The sequence below is a fragment of the Myotis lucifugus genome, unplaced genomic scaffold, assembly GCF_000147115.1.
Source record: "Myotis lucifugus unplaced genomic scaffold, Myoluc2.0 scaffold_34, whole genome shotgun sequence".
NCBI classification, from domain to species: domain Eukaryota; kingdom Metazoa; phylum Chordata; class Mammalia; order Chiroptera; family Vespertilionidae; genus Myotis; species Myotis lucifugus.
In genome coordinates this window covers 3769294-3786700 of record NW_005871082.1, presented here as the reverse complement: position 1 = coordinate 3786700, position 17407 = coordinate 3769294, and the positions used below count along the sequence as shown (strand labels likewise).

General features: G+C 38.1%; 1 protein-coding gene across 4 annotated transcripts in view; it reads left to right on the top strand.

Annotated features, from left to right (window-relative positions):
- The first annotated feature begins 2921 nt into the window (after positions 1-2921).
- Positions 2922-17407, top strand: part of GTF2A1 (general transcription factor IIA subunit 1) — a 40429-nt gene continuing 25943 nt past the window's right edge. For 3 of the 4 annotated variants that reach the window (XM_023752507.1, XM_006086972.3, XM_014454262.2), the window contains exons 1-2: positions 2925-3026; positions 16848-17052. In XM_023752507.1, the coding sequence (XP_023608275.1) occupies positions 3012-3026; positions 16848-17052 (220 nt within the window). In that variant the 5' untranslated portion in view covers positions 2925-3011. Of the gene's footprint in view, positions 3027-16847; positions 17053-17407 lie in introns of all 4 variants that reach the window. The other variant, XM_023752508.1, reaches the window with a different exon arrangement.

Here is a 17407-nt window from a genome sequence, read left to right as displayed (position 1 = left end):
GGAGGGGGGCGCGAGGGGAGCGCCGCTTCCCCCCCCGAAGTCGGCCGGCGCGCTGGCGCGGGAAGGGCTCCCGCGCAGCCCCAAACCAGAGCCGCGCCCGGGGAGTTGGGCGAGTTCCCCAGCCCGCGCGACCCACTTAAAGCAGTGGAGGCTCCTGGCTACGTGGGGCGTTACTTGGGGTGTTTCTGGCGGTCGTGCTTAGGGAGCCTTCACTGGGGCCATTTTATGTTTTCGGTTTTTTTTAAAAAAAAGGACGAAGGTTGAAAAGCACTTATCTCGGTTCCTTCCGAATCGGTAAAATGGCGAGGGGGAAGCAAAACCCCCACGGTATCTCCGACTAGCAAAAGCACCAAAAAGCAAACAAAAACAAAAAAACCCCCAGCCTACAGTGGTCCAAGTGCCCCCCGTTTATTTCGCCTTGAAATTTGCCTCCGTCTCCCCGTTTGTCCCTTTTTGGTTACTTGGCGATCACGTAGGTTTGCAAAAAGCAGTCACATCAATAACCTTTTCAGTCACCAACGCAGTGTGATCACGAGTCCACCCCACTCTGATTTTTATTGTGACAATAAAAAAACACCTTTTCGCCCGGTCCCGAACGCCGCAGACCAGCCCGCGGCCGCCCGACCCCGTACCGTTGGCGGCTCGGGCCGATCCATCATGGCTGCGGCCGCTTCCCCTGCTTTTCGGTCCCTGAGCCTTGTGGTCCTCCTCCCTTTGGCTGCCCAGTTTATATAGAGCCATTGCCGCTCTCTAATATAGACTCTGCCAGGATGGGAAGGTGCTTTTCAGGCCTACGTCACCGCCTCTCCATTTAAACACCAGATCCGGCTTTAAATAGTGAGCGCTGCTGCGCGCGGGGCTGGGAGGTGCGCGCTCCCTGGGCGAGTGGCAGGCGCGTGCGGAGCTCGGCTCCTTTCGAGCTCCTCTCCTTCGGCTGTCATTTCGCACCCGGCGGAGGCTGCTCTCGCAGCCCCAAGTTTTTGTTTTAAATGCAGCACCTGGGGTTTGCCGTCTTTGTTAGGAGAAAATAAAAATGCTGTCCCTTCTTTATATTTTATTGTTTAAGAATTTTAGCTCAGATGTCTAATCGTTGTTGTTGTTTTTATATTAGAACATAGATATGCATGTTGTCGGGAATTTTTAAAATTGCTTTCTTATGTTATCTCTTAGCTGCAGAGGACTTGCCTTTGTAGTATTTTGTTCACCAGGTATTCAGGAAATATGTTAGAAATAGAACTCGTAGTATTGCATTATGTTTTTCTGTAATAAATATAGGAGACATGAAGCTTTTCAAAGAAATAGAATTAAAGTGCTTAAAGGTAGGATCTTATGTCCACAATACATTTATGCATGAGGAAATTGTGAGTAATGAGAGTGAGGCGGCTTTGTGCAAACTGGATTTTTAAAAAAATGAAAATTCTAAATAGATGGTATTTTATTGCATTGGATATTGATAAATGCAATACAGAAATCAATCCAATTTATTTTCTAATATTACACTAATGGACTAACTTTTGAAAGGAACCTTCTAATTAATCATTAGATAATGCACTATGGCCCTTTAAGCTTGGAATATCTGTGTATTGAAAAACAGGACAAACATCCTAAATTACTTTGGATTTCATAAAATGCACAAACTTTGGCTCAAGTAAAATTTAGCATTTTGAATAATAATTTGGAAATTACTTATTTCAAATAGTGCCTATGTACCCACATACTTTTACAAATGTAAGTATTTTGAGGGCAATTCTGCTGAATTATTCTTAATGCATATGCTTTATGAAGACTACACATTCCCCTTCCGTGAACTATAGTACTAATGAATCCATTATGTTAAGTTGTGGGTAGCCTACTTATGGGTAATCTCTTGAGTAACTACTTTATAAATGTATTTTTGTAATTTAGTAGTTAAATTGTTATAATTAAGGTGCTACCCATAGGCAGGTATGCTTTCCTTATATATATAGAATCAGAATGTTAAATAAGGAGGCACTGTAGAGATGCACAGTTTATACATGAATAATTTAAAGTTCACAGAGGCAGATTTAGCAAAATAAAAAAGCAAGTTAGTGAGTAGAATAGCAAAGACAAGAACCCAGAAAAATGAATTGTTTTTCTGGTTGTAATGAAAAGGAAAAAGTAGTTCTTAATGGTTGAGGCAAGTTGTATGGGGGAACTCATTATTTGTATTTTTGCTAGGCAGGGGCACATATTCTTAGAGGATTCCCTGAGATAAGGTTATTGTTCATAGTGATGCTAATGAAACATTTCTGTTTCAGGTTTGCTTATGAGAACAAACCATTGCTTTTATTGAATAGCCAGTAACTTTTCCCTTAAGCAAGATACAGAACACAAATAAAGAGGCCTATTATCACTGGTATACAAACAGTTTAATGGGATAATCTTAAAAGTACAGACTAGGTTAAAAAAAAAAAGTTAGGTGATTTTAAAATTTGAATAGTCATTAGGTTCCAATTATATCCAGGAAATAACTATAGTACATAAGGTTCTCTAAAGTCTAAGACTTAGTGACAAGTTTATGAGATATAATAGGGATCATCCAAGTAAGGAATAATAGGAACCAGACATTGCAACCCATAAAGCTTTGGATCACAATAGTTGTTTTGACCACAACATTGGTAATTGTATGACCTTGTATGTGTAAGGACCTTTTCTGTATATGAATTACAGTAAATACTCTTAAAACTTTTATTAAAATATGCATTCATCAAATAATTCTATTTAAGGTAAATGACGTTTTCTAGGATGGCCATGTCTTTTAACATTGTATCTTCTAAAATAAGTTGTAGATAGTTGAAAAAATTACCGTTGTATTACCTTGAATTTGTGAGAACGTGTTACACATTTTTATATGTGAAAAGTTGATAGTTTTATTTAAAATTTTTTTCATTTTTAATTTAAAGCCTAAATTATACAGATCCGTGATCGAAGATGTTATAAATGATGTGAGAGACATCTTTTTGGATGATGGAGTCGATGAACAAGTTCTGATGGAACTAAAAACTGTGAGTTTGTACTTCTCCCCCTTTAAAAAATATTCTCTTTAACCAGAGACTAATCCATAATTTTTCCATAGGATGGACATTTGACTTTGTTTTCAGAGGAGAATAAGTGAAGGGTGCTGTTTTAAATCCCAACTCTACCTCATTCTTCCTGTCACCTTATGCAATCTACTTATATTTTAGTGTCCTTATGTGTGAGATGGGAGATAGTACTTACTGTACAGTTTTGTTTTGAGGATTAAATGTAATAACCATATAAAGCTTAGCACAGTGCCTAGCAATAGCATTAGCTATTATTAATGGACAGTTAATAATCTACACTTACGGTCTAATTATTTGGCATATCTACAAGTTTTTTTATGGCCTTAGTGTACTGTATTCTAAAATGTGTTTATGTTATGGAGATTGAATGAGTGCTTGAAAAAGAATTTCATGTTCTTGAGTTTGATTTTTTTATATTGGCCAAATATGGGGCTTATGATATATATTTTACTTTGGGAGTTGGTTTTCTGTCTTTTGGATTTCCTTGAATTTAAGCAGAAATAGTTAGATATTTTTATTTAGCATTTGTGTTTTCTTGGTGGTGTAATGACTCATGAAATTGTGGAATATTTTGCCTTACTTCTCAGGAGTGTGGTTCTCAAAGTATGGTGTGTGGACTCCTTTGGTTTTCCCACAGGCTCTTTCAGGAGTCTGTGAGGTTGACCAAATGCCCAAGTCCAAATAATTGTTTGTCACATTTTAATGTAAAAGTTGTGTTCTGTGAAAAGTGATCAGTTCCACTCTCAACTCAAATGCACATGTGCTTTTCCTTGAGATAACAATTCTGTATGCAGCAAAAGTTATTTATGCATACTCCCCATATGATGCACTGAAATTAAAAAGGTGTTTGGCCTTAACCAGTTTGGCTCAGTGGATAGAGCGTTGGCCTGTGGACTGAAGGGTCCCGGGTTTGATTCCAGTTAAGGACAGGTATCTTGGTTGCTGGCTCCATCCCCAGTAGGAGGTGTGCAGGAGGTAGTTGATTGACAATCTCTCTCATCAATGTTTCTATTTCTATCCCTCTCCCTTCCTCTCTCTAAAAAAAATGAATAAAAATATATTTTTTAAAAAGGTGTTTGCTTAAGGTCAAGATGAGATCAGCGTCGATATTAAGAAATGCAAGTATTTGATATTCTGTAATGAAATGTGTTAATATTTGGAGTATCTGCTTAATTCACTGAACTCATTTTTCCAAATGACCAATGCATGATGTTGCAGAACTGGTTCAAAATGAAAGATAGCCCTAGATGGTTTGGCTCAGTGGATAGAGCATTGGCCTGTCGACCAAAGGGTCCTAGGTTTGATTCCCGTCAAGGGCACATACCTTGGTTGCAGGCTCCTCCCTGGCCTGGGCCCTGGTCAGGGTTCTTGCAGGAGGCAACCAATTGGTGTGATTCTCTCATGTTAATATTTCTCTCTGTCTTTCCCTCTTCCATTCTCCCTAAAAAAGAAAAAAAAGATCAGTGGAAAAATATCCTTGGATGAGGATTAACAAAAAAACAACAAAATGTGAAAGATAAAGTAATGGATCTTAATCAAAGAGTATGTCAGGCTCATTGGTATATGGTTTCAGATTCTACGTTGCAGCTAATTTTAAATAAATCATCACTTAAAATACTTTTTCCTTTTCCGAATACCCAACTGTGGGAAGGCAGATTTTCTTCATTTACTCAAACCAAAATGACAAAGTGAATGCAGAAGCAGATATGAGATTCCAGCTATTTTTCTTTAAGCCATTTCTCACTAAACTTTATTTGCACAGAATTATTTTCATTAAAAATATGTAATTTATGTTAATGTGTAATGGCTACATTACTTTTAAATGAGTTAGTAAACATTAAAAATAATGTTTTTAAATGCTCGCCTGAGGATATGTTTATTGATTTATAGAGAGAGAGGAGGGGGGAGGAGAGTGAAACATTGATGTGAGAAAAATTGATCATTACCTTCTGTATAGGCCCTGACGTGAGATGGAACCCGCAGCCTACATATGTTCTCTGACGGGAAATCAAACCTGCAATCTTTTTGGTGTACACAGGTTATACTCCAACCAATAAAGTTACCTGGCCAGGGCTAGTAGACATTTTTTAAAAATCTTAGTTATAATTTCATAAAAGTTCTTTGAGTTCCTCAGTAATTTTTGAAAGTGGTAATGGATCCTGAGACCAAAACATTTTAAAACTGCTGGCTTAGAAATTGGGCGTTGAGCTCATTTAGAGCTATGTACAAATAAGTTAATGAATGCTAAGGAACATTTGTTGTGGTCTTATTTATCTATTCAGTGGAAGTGTAGAGGCTATAATTTAGAAACTTATAAGTAAATCTCACCTTTATTATGGTGATGAAATATATCTTAGAGTGTTTAGACAATTTATTCTGGGCATGTAGAATTTTCAATAAGAACCTGCCCATGTGGGGAAGGAAAAATAGGTTTGAGTGAGATGAGATATTTATCTTGAGAGAAATATAATGGTTACTAAAACTGAAGAGTAGGGATCTAAAAATATAAGTGAAAGAATGCCAACTTTGAGACATGAGTTGGAAGAAGAGCAGTATAAACTGCTCAAACTGCTTTAAGTATCTTGGGAAAATGAATAAGAAGAGAATAAGCTTAAAAACAAAGGAAAGAAGAATAATTTGATACATGGAGTGAATATTTTACAATTTATGTTACATTTATAAAATTTTTTCAATTGTCCTTTTCCTGTGACCTTAGGTAGAAGATATGACACTTTTAGGTGTAGAAAATCAATCCCAAAGACTTGAATTTACCCCAGGCCAACCTCTAGTGGTCAATCCAGATTGTGTGTTATCTCTTCTTGCTTTTCAGAGAGTCTGGAAAATTGATTTTACCTACTGGTCCCAGTATAATCCAGGCATTCTTTACAAAGAGAATGAGCTATCTTTGAGACCAAGTAGCTCGACCTGCATTTTTAACACATTTGGATTTTAAAAATATATATGCATGTTTGTGTGAATGTATACATATGCACACATACGCACATATACATATACATGTATGTATAATATATTGTATAGAATATATAAATAATACAATTATATATGTTTTATAGGTTATGCATTGATTTTTTTGTTTAATGGTTAGTGTTTTTATTTTTTTTAAATTGATTTCAGAGAAGAAGGGATAGGGAGAGAGATATAGAAACATCAATGATGAGAGAATCATTGATTGGCTGCCTCCTGCATGCCCCCCCACTAGTGCTCGAGCCCACAACAGGGGCATGTGCCCTGACCAGGAACCGAACTATGAACTGGTTCATAGGTCAACACTCAACCACTGAGCCATGCTGGCCAGGCTAATGGTTGGTTTTTAATATCACAGATTTGGACATCTACAACTTCGAATCCCCAGCTTCTACCACAATACCTGGCATAGGTGATTGGCATTCAGTAAATATTTAATTTAACTGGTTAATAACAAATGTGACTCCAGTATCTAACTGAATAAAGTAGTTTAATTTTTTTTTTTAATGGAGCATACTTTTCTATTCTCGGTTGTAAGTGGGTTAAAAATAAAACTTAGATTAAAATGAGTTTGTTATTTTAATTCTCTGCACTAATTTCTTCAGCATCTCATTAGAATTTCTAGAATGTGTCCTAGTTTTAACAGTTTGACAGCTGCGTTGTCTAATAGAACTTTCTGTGGATATGGAAATGTTCTATATTTGTGCTGTGCATTATGGCAGCTATTAGCCACATGTGACTATTTAAGTACCTGAAATGTGGCTAGTGGAATTGAAATGAATTTTTATTTAATTATAATTAATTTTCATTTAAATTGCCATGTGTGGTTATTGGCTACTGTTCTGAATCCTGTAGTTTTAAACATTCTTGCTAATAAAAACTAAAATTAATTTTGTATTTTATGGTTTATAAGGGACTTTGTCATTAGCCCTAGACCCTTCCTCCTTTTTGCCCATTTCACAAATATTCATTAAAAGCTTCCATATGGCTTTAAAGGATCAGCGATTAATTAGATTATGAATTAAAATGAATAATGAGAGTGCATGTAATTTGAAATTTATCTAGATAATGCAAGAAGGGGGGATGTTTAAAAAATTTCAACCTCATTCTTGAGGTTATCTCTTAAAACACTGTGAGCCTACTTTAGTGTGTTATCTATGAGAGACAGGAAAGTCATAAAACATAGTCTTAATTTTCATTATATCTATATATGAATGTAAACTGTGTTTTGGAATGGTGAGTGACTATGGGTGGGAATGATAGTCTAGAAATTCTCTTCTGAAAGTGAATGATAAAGTCATCTTGATTTTTAGATTGAGAACTACCCATATCCAAACAGCAAGCACTATGGGAGATAGAAAATACAGCCTTTCTTCTCAGTAAAACAGAGAAGACTTTCCTGAATTTGGAGACAAATCTGAAACTCAGTTTATCTTCCTCTGGATTAGGTTTTTCAACCTTGGCACTACTGACATTTTGGACCTGTTAATTCTTTGTTAGAGAGGGCTATCCTATTACCGTAGGATGTTAGCAGCATAACTGGCCTCTGCCCACTAGATGCCAGTAGTACCCCTCAGTTCTAACAACCAAAAATGTCTCCAGGCATTGCCCAGTGACTCTGGTGGGGCAAAACCACCCCTGATTGAGAACCACTATTCTAAATGTACTGTAGTTTATATATAAATACTTGGATCATAGGTTGAATAATCTATTATTCCACTTCATTTGCCTTCAGGGAAAGCTCTGTTCTCAAACATCATTTCTTTTTTATTTTTAAAAAAATATATTTTATTGATTTTTTTACAGAGAGGAAGGGAGAGGGATAGAGAGCTAGAAACATCGATGAGAGAGAAACATCAATCAGCTGCCTCCTGCACGCCCCCCACTGGGGATGTGCCTGCAGCCAAGGTACATGCCCTTGACCGGAATCGAACCCGGGACCCTTGAGTCTGCAGGCTGACGCTCTATCCACTGAGCCAAACCGGTCAGGGCTCCAAACATTTCTTATGTTTTATCCAAGAGCTAGATGTTTTGTGAATTAGGAGAATCCTTCAGAATTTCTAGCCCAGCATACAGCCAGGAAGCAGTAGATCTAATCACATTTTAATAGGTCACAAAATAGACTTTGAGAGGGAATATGTTTTTATAAGGTCATTTAGCAAGTGATAGAGACTTGAATGTAGGTCTTTGTCACCAGATGACATATATAATACTTGTCAGTAAAAAGGAAGATACCGGAGTTGTGACTAGACCTGTTCTGATAGCAGCAGTACAATTTAGAGATCATAGACTTGGACCAGAGTTGGGATTATGGGGAAGCCAGTGAGATGCCTAGGATACAGTATTTAAAGCATCTTCATTCTTCACTCTCAGGGTCCATCCCTGACAGTTGAACACTAGAGTCAGACTGCCTGGATTGTATCCTAGTTTTGCGTGCTATTAGTTGGTGATGTTGGATAAGTTACATAACTTAGTGTTCTTGAGTTTTTTTCTGTAAAAACATAAGAATAATGCCTATCTTATGGGATTTTTTTGTGAAAAATGAGTCTGTACATAAAAGTATTTACAAAGTAAGACTTTGGTATTAGTCTACTTACTGTAGTATACAGATGCACATCTGAATCATTTGGGAACAGAAAAATGAATTTTCTCCATGTCTGATTTCAGAGAACTGGCAAAGATTGCTGAAGTAGGGCTGCTCAAAGCAGTAGTAACTGTGTTGCGGAAAAGAGTACTATAAAAATGAGGAGGAAAAGGGTTTTTTTCTATTTACTAAGCAAAATCTGTAATAATAAAAGCATGATGTGCTAATTAGACCAGACGACCTTCTGGATGAAGCCAGGGCTGCGAGGGAAGCCTTGGTCTCGGGTGCTAGAGGGAAGCCGGCGCCAGCAGCCAGAGGAAGGAAGGCCTACACTTGCACAAATTTCATGCATTGGGTCTCTAGTAAAGAAATAATAATTCAGCATTGTTGGTGGTCTTCAGTACTTTTAGTATAATTACTGTTGCCCAAACAGTATTACATTGTTTATTTTCAAACTACTAATATTTAAAAGTAGAATGTTTCGATAAATAAAATTATATAAAAAGTGAAATTGAACGTTCAACTAATTAGAACTTTACATTATTTGATATTACAAGCTTAATGCTAAATATTTGTGTGGTACCACTTTTGTATTTTTTACATTACTTAGAAAAGTATTTGGTACTTAGCAAATATTGATTCTCAATACACTGCTCCAACACCCCTTTCCCAAAGCAGTTGAAAATGTGTGGGGTCATGTTTGCTTGTCATAGTGACTAGTGGACACCTTTGGCATTTAGTAGATTAGAGCCAGGAATGTTGCATTTTCTGTACACTTCCTATTTTCTACCTTGTACGATAAAGACTTGTCCTGCCCCATGTCAGAGGAGCAGCATCTGTGCAAACTGCTCACACCCATCCAAGGAGCAGCAGCTGTGCGAGCAGCCTGCCCCCGCCAGCCAGAGGAACCACCACTGCTGCGAGCAGCACTCACCAGAGGAGCCGCTGCCAATTGAGGAGCAGCCGCTGCTGTGACCACCCGAGGAGCTGCTGCCGCATGACTAGACACCTAGATCCTTTGGTGAGAGCAAAAATGGGGAGACAAACCTCCAAAGGAAAGAAAAGGAGGAATTGCCAGAAAAGCTGCCAAGTGAAACAGAGGCATGCAATATGTCATAAAAAGAATTCAGACTAAGGGTCATAAAGTTCATAAACCAAATGGATGAAAAAAATCAACTTAATGTAAGAATCAAGAAGAAATAAAGAGTGGTATAGCTGCAATAAAAAACACCATGGAAAGTTTCAACAGTAGACTAGGAGAAGCGGGGGACTTAATTAGCTAGTTAGAAGCAGGGAAGCAAAACACACCCAAACTGAACTGTAATTGGAGAAAAAAATTAAGATAGGAGGAGAGCCTAAAGGAGCTTTGGGACAACATGAAACGAATCAACATATAAATAATAGGGGTGCCAGAACGACAGGAAGAGGAACAAGGGTTAGAAAACCTATATGAAGAAATAATGTCAGAAAACTTCCCTGATGTGGGGGAGAAAAAAGTCACACAAGCACAGAGAGTCGCAAACAAGATGAACCCGAAAAAACCCACACCAAGAAAGGTTGTAATTACGATGGCAAACGTTCAGGACAAAGAGAGAATCTTACAGGCTGCAAGAGAGAAACAGAAAGTTACATACAAGGGATCTCCCATTAGATTATCAACTGATTTCTCAACAGAAACACATCAGGCCAGAAAGAAATGGAAGGAAATTTACAAAGTGATGCAAAGCAAGGGACTGAATCCAAGAGGCTTATCATTCAAAATTGAAGGGGAAATAAGGAGCTTCATAGACAAAAAGAGGCTGAGGGAGTTTATCACTACCAACCCAGCAATGCAAGAAATGCTAAAGGGACTGGTGTAAAAAGAAGAAATAAAAAGGGAAGAGGGAACACAGGCACAAAAAATAAAAATGGCTATAAACATGTACCTATCAATAATAACTTGAAATGTAAACAGACTAAATGTTCCAATCTAAAGACATTGAGTGACTGAATGGATAAAAAAAACATGACCCATATATATGCTGTCTACAAGAGACCTGTAGAACAAGGGACTCACACAGAATGAAAGTGAAGGGATGGAAAAATACCTTTTAGGCAAATGGAAATGAAAAAAAAGCTGGGGTAGCAATGCTTATATCTGACAAAATAGACCTCAAAGTGAAGGCCATAACAAGAGATAAGGAAGGCCACTTCATAATACTAAAGGGATTGATACACCAATCCTATATAATTAAGGCCTAATATGCTAAGTGTCCGATCGTCCATTCAACCAATCAAAGCACAATATGCTAATGATATGCTAAGGCAGCTCAACCTCTTGCTATGACGTACACTGACCACCAGGGGGCAGATGCTCCAACCAGTAGGTTAGCTTGCTGCTGGGGTCCGGCTGATCGGGACTGAGCTAGATGGGCCGGACATGCCCTGGAGCCCTCCCGCGGTCCCTCCCCAGCTGGCCAACCTCCCATGTCTCTCCCTGGCCCCAATCGTGCATCGGTGGGGTTCCTCGGCCTGGTCTGCACCCTCTCACAATCCGGGACCCCTCGGCGGATGTCAGAGAGCTGGTTTTGGCCTGATCCTGCAGGCCAGGCCGAGGGACCCCACTGGTGCACGACTTCATGCACTGGGCCTCTAGTATGATATATTCCTGGTAAACGTATGTGCACCCATTGCAGGAGCACCCAAATACATAAAAACACTCGTGGAAGATATCAAGGGAAAGATTGACAATAGTACAGTCATAGTAGGGGACTTTAATACCCCACTGACATCACTGGATAAATCCTCTAGACAAAAAATCAGCGAAGAAACAGCAATCCTAAATGACTCACAGGATCATATGAACTTACTTGACATCTTCAGAACATTTCACCCCAAAGCCACACAGTATACGTTCTTCTCAATTGCATATGGGACATTTTTAAAAATATATATTTTATTGATTTTTTACAGAGAGGACAGGAGAGACACAGAGAGAAACATCGATGAGAGAGAACATCAATCAACTGCCTCCTGCACACCTACTGGGGATGTGCCCACAACCAAGGTACATGCCCTTGACCGGAATCGAACCTGGGACTCTTCAGTCCGCAGGCTGACGTTCTGTCCACTGAGCCAAACCGGTTAGGGCAACATATGGGACATTTTCAAAGAGAGACCACATATTGGGTAACAGGCAAAGTCTCTCCAAATTCAAGAAGATTGAAATCATATGAAGCATTTTCTCAGAACACAATGGCATATTAGAAATTATAATAAAAACAATAAAAAATTCTAATCTGAGAGATGCAAATCAAAACAATTAAACAATGATTGTGTTACCAAAGAGATCAAAGAAGAAATTAAAACCATCCTGGAAGTGAAAAACTGGGACAAAATCTGTGGGACACAGTGAAAGCAGTCATGAGAGGGAAGTTTATAGCTCTACAGGCCTACCTCAAAAAACAAGAAAAAATGGTAGTAAATCATCCAACTCTACAACTTAAAGAATTAGAGAGCAACAATGGAAGCCCAGAGGACAGAAGGAAGGAGAAAAAGGAACCCTTGTGCACTGCTGGTGGAAATGCAGACTGGTGCAGCCACTATGGAGAACAGTATGGAGTTTCCTCAAAAAATTGAAAATGGAATTTCCATTTGATCCAGTGATCCCGCTTCTAGGAATATATCCCAAGAAACTAGAAACACCATCAGAAAGGATATATGCATCCCTATGTTTATAGCAGCACAATTTACCATAGTTAAGATTTGGAAACAGCCTAAGTGCCCATCAGCAGATGAGTGGATTAAAAACCTGTGGTACATCTACACAATGGAATACTACGCTGTGGTAGAAAAGAAGGAATTCTTACCATTTGCAACAGCATGGATGGAACTGAGAGCATTATGCTAAATGAAATAAGCCAGTCAGAGAAAGATAAATATCCCATGATCTCACTCATTTGTGGAATATAATGAACAACATAAACTGATGAACAAAAACAGATCCAGAGACAGAGAATCATCGATCAGACAGTCAAACTTCAGAGGGAAGGTAGGGGAGGGTAGGGGTAAGGGGGAGAGATCAACCAAAGGACTTGTATGCATGCATATAAGCCTAACCAATGGGCACAGACACCAGGGGGGCGAGAGCAGGAGTGGGGAGGGGTGGGAAGCAATGGGGGGATAAGGACACATGTAATACCTTAATCAAAAAAAAAAAAAAAAAAAAAGAATTGCCCTGCCCCAAATGTCAGTAGCATCTTACAGAGAAACACTATTCTCTAAGATAATCGTTTGTTTTCTCTTCTCTACTTTGAATTAATATTAGACATCTGGTAAATTCTTGGTCATTTTGTTAGCTGCTGAATAATCTCTGCCCTGAAGGAGTTTTTTAGTAGAGATGGTAGACTTCTCTAATTTTTGAATTAGTATGTCTAACAAGTTCTTAAGTGATGTGTGAAAAGTATAACAATATTTTTATTTTATTTGAAATTTTTCTATTGATTTGAGAGAGAGAATGAGGGAGGGAGAGAGAGAGAAACATCTATGTGACAGTGAAACAGTGATGGGCTGCCTCCTACATGCCCTCTGATTGGGAATCAAACAGGCAACCATTGGTTCCCAGGACGATGCCTAACCAACAAGGCCATACCAGCCAGAGCTATTTGATTTTTATATTTCTGACCAGGGATCGAACCTACAACCTTGGAGTATTGGGACAGTGCTCTAACCAATTGAACAATCCAGTCAGGGCTTGAAAAGTATATTTTTGAAAATAAATATCTCTTAAGGTATAGAGACAGTGAGAGATTTCTTTGAGGCTATGTAGCTTTGACATTTGCATTGTTTTGGGAATTATGAGGGAAGACTGCCCATCATGAGGCTCAGACAGGAGATAATGTATACTATAGTCAGGGAACTGCAAGTAGTTTGGCACTATTAGGAAATAGAGTGTAAGTTAGAGTAGCAGTTGGAGAGGTGATATATACCATGTGAAGCTTGGTCTTTAGAGTGAGAGGGGTTATCTGGGATGCTAGTTAATATGCAGGTTTTTAGACTACTTTTCAGACAGTCTGACTTGATAAGGGTGCAGTCTGATATTTTCTTTTTATTTGATCGCATTTGCAAAAAAAAATTCAAATTGAATTTTGATAATCCATTAAGGGTTGTGATCTTCAATTTGGAAAGCATTTATTTAGATTTTAAAGCAGCAATTCTCGCTTTAGCATGCATCAGAATAACCTGGACAGGTTATTAAAAGAGATTTGTGGCTCCACCCCCAGAGTTACTGATTCAGTAGGTCAGGGGTGGTGCCTGAGAATTAGAATGTCTAACAAGTTTTTAAGTGATGTTGACGCTGTTGGCCCCAGGATTGCATTTTGGGGACCACTCATTTATAGAAGATCGGCTGTAAGGACAAATTTCCACTGGGATGTACTCTGTGAGGTCCAGGGATTTTTGTTAGACTTGTTCACTGTCTGTTCTCAATGCCACTAACAGTGTCTAGCATAATTATATTTAGGATGTATGACTTGATGTGGAGAACTCAGTGAGCTCAGTATTACTTTGCAGTAGTGCTGGTGGGGAGTAAAGGACTTGAACCAGGGCCATAATAGCAGAGGTAGATTGGAACAGTGCTTTGGAAAGGAAATTGACAGTAATGAGGGCGATTTGGGGTGGATTCTGACTCATAGGTCATTGACTTGGAAGGTTAGGTGAGTGGTACCCAGCATTAGCAACACATAATATATATTCATTTAGAATTTGCCATTACCATGGATGCTTCATGAGGTGGGTCACATTGCAGTGGGTAGACCAATTGGAGATGATAAAATTGAAGCATTAAATTTTAAAAATATGGTTTAAATTTAATGCTTAGTATAGTTTTTTCACTTTGACTTTTAGCTCACAGAAGCTAGTTTTTTTGTTTGTTTTTATCCTCACCCAAGGACATGCTTAGGGAGAGAGAGAGAGAGAGAGAGAGAGAGAGAGAGAGAGAGAGAAAGAGAAAGAAAGAAAACCAAACATCTTAGAGAGAAACATTGATCGGTTGTATTCTGTATGCGCTCGGACCAGGAATCAAACCTGCAACCCAGGCTTGTGCCCTCACTGGGAGTTGAACCAGCAGCCTTGATGACACTCAACCAACTGAGCCACTCTGAAAGGACAGAAACTACTTTTTATGGACTGCATTAAGTGCCTATTTGCTACTGTGTGCAGTGTTAGGTGGCCACTTTACAGAGATGGATCAGGCACAACATGGGCTCCCAAAAAGTAGTCCTTTGTACCTTGGGAAGAACCCTAGCTGTTTTTAGTCTGGGACTTACAGAGACTTAGATTTATTAGCTGGAAGTGAGTTTAGATGTATAATCTAATTCAGCTTGTTCTCTTTTAGATGAAGAAAATGCTCAAGAAAGATAAATTATTTGCCAAAGCCAATTAGTGGCCAAACCAGAACTAACTGGGTTCCTGACTTCTGGTGTAATGCTCTAATATTACCATAATTGTAATTTTAATAATTAACATTTATTGAGCACTGACTGCTTGACTGTGAGAAATGTTTTACATAGATATCTTATTTAGGCCTCACAACAACCCATGAGATAGATACTGTTATTGTCTCTATAAGAACAGTCTTTAGGCAGGCCTAAATACTAAACATGATAGGGGAATGGTTGATCTGGGAAATTGACCTTTAGTTTACTTTTTTATTACGTCATTAGAGGTGTGCTGGAATTGCTAGTAACATATAGATACAAATCTAGAACAGGTGGAGGTGTCAGGAGATTATAAAAATCCCTATAAGTATGTCAAAGGGAGCTTCTTGAAGGATCTGATAGAAGCCTCTCAGGTGATTTAAGCAATATCCCAAGATTAGATTTTGGGGAAGAAAACAAAGTGTATGTATATGTATATGTATGAACAAAATGACTGAATTAAATTTCATTATATGTTTAAGGGATAGTTTGTAACTTTTTATTAAAATTTTTTTAAGTTGCCGAAACCGGTTTGGCTCAGTGGATAGAGCGTCGGCCTGCGGACTGAAGGGTCCCAGGTTCGATTCCGGTCAGGGGCATGTACCTGGGTTGTGGGCACATCCCCAGTGGGAGATGTGCAGGAGGCAGCTGGTCGATGTTTCTCTCTCATCGATGTTTCTAACTTTCTATCTCTCTCCCTTCCTCTCTGTAAAAAATCAATAAAATATATTTAAAAAAAAATAAAATAAAAATTTTTTAAGTTGATTTGAGAAAGAGAAAAAAACCCCACATTGATTTATTGTTCCACTTTTTTATGCATTCATTGGTTGATTTTTGTATGTGCCCTGACCAGAGTTCTAACCCACAACCTTGGCATATCAGGATGATGCTCTAACCAACTGAGCTACCTGGCTAGGGCTAGTTTGTAACTTTATTTGCCAATTTCTTACAAGGGTTGAGGCTCTCTAGATTGAACACTACCTGATAGAGAAGAAATGTGTTAGGGAGAAAGATGGAATAGTTGTAAATATTTTCTTTTCCTTCTTTCTTTTGCTCACTTCTGATTTTTTTACTTGGTCACAGAAATTCTCTTAGGAAGCGATGAGAACAATAGAAATGGCTAAGCAGAAAAAGATTGTCATTGTCATAATGCAAGAGAGGAGGGGAAGTTGAAGAATTGTGGAGGGTTAAGAATACCTCTAAAAGCATTAGGCATTCCCCCCCCCCCCCCCCCCCGCCCCAATATGTAGAATTAGAGAGATGGAAAGTTGGGCTTCTCTAACTTGAGGATTGCCTTGTTAATGTTTCTCATTGTGCAGATCAGATAGGATGTATTTATGTTTTGTATGCTATTTAAGAGTTAGAAAACATTGTATTAAGGAAAGATTTCCATGGAAATAGTTAATAATAGATTTAGTATAGAAAAGGATTTTCTTTGATTACTAAAAATTTGCTTATATAAAATATGTCTAATAATTAATGAATTACCATAGAAAGTTTGTTGAAATATAAAAAGAAACAAAAAATTATTTTGTACTCTGAGGTAGCAAAAATGAGGTTAGATACCTAAAAAGTTAGTTTTTATTGATGCATACACTTGGGTAAAAAAGATTTGGTTGATTTTTGTAGTTGTATCAGTTTTGAAAATGGAAGGATTTTATAAACAGACTAATAAATAAACAAAATACGTTATGACCATATGTCCAGAGTTATCTTCCCTGACTTTTACTTATAAATCTTTAATGTTCTTTGTCTTAGCTATGGGAGAATAAACTAATGCAGTCTAGGGCAGTAGATGGATTTCATTCAGAAGAGCAGCAGCTTTTATTGCAAGTTCAACAGCAGCATCAAACCCAGCAACAGCAGCATCACCATCACCACCACCACCAGCAAGCTCAACCACAGCCTACGGTACCTCAGCAAGCGCAGACTCAGCAGGTCCTTATTCCTGCATCACAACAAGGTGAGGAGACTAGATATGTTTTCCTACTTACAACTTGGAGATGAAATTTGTCATTTTCAAAGAAGAGAAATACTCTGGGTTTCTCATTTCTATTGGTTGAGGAGGGTATATATGTTTGTATTAACATAAATTTGTATGAAATGTGGATCCTGTTTATATAATAATGATAAGTAATTCACTAATTACTTATTAGTGAATAATAAATTCACTAATTGAAAGCCTAACATATTCAGATAAGTCTATTGATACTTTCTTCTGAAAAGGCTACATAATGGTGGATTTCCTAAAATAAGTCAGATCTGTAAAGGTTTATTTACTGTTTCATTGTTTTATGTAGTTAAAATCATGGTCAGCT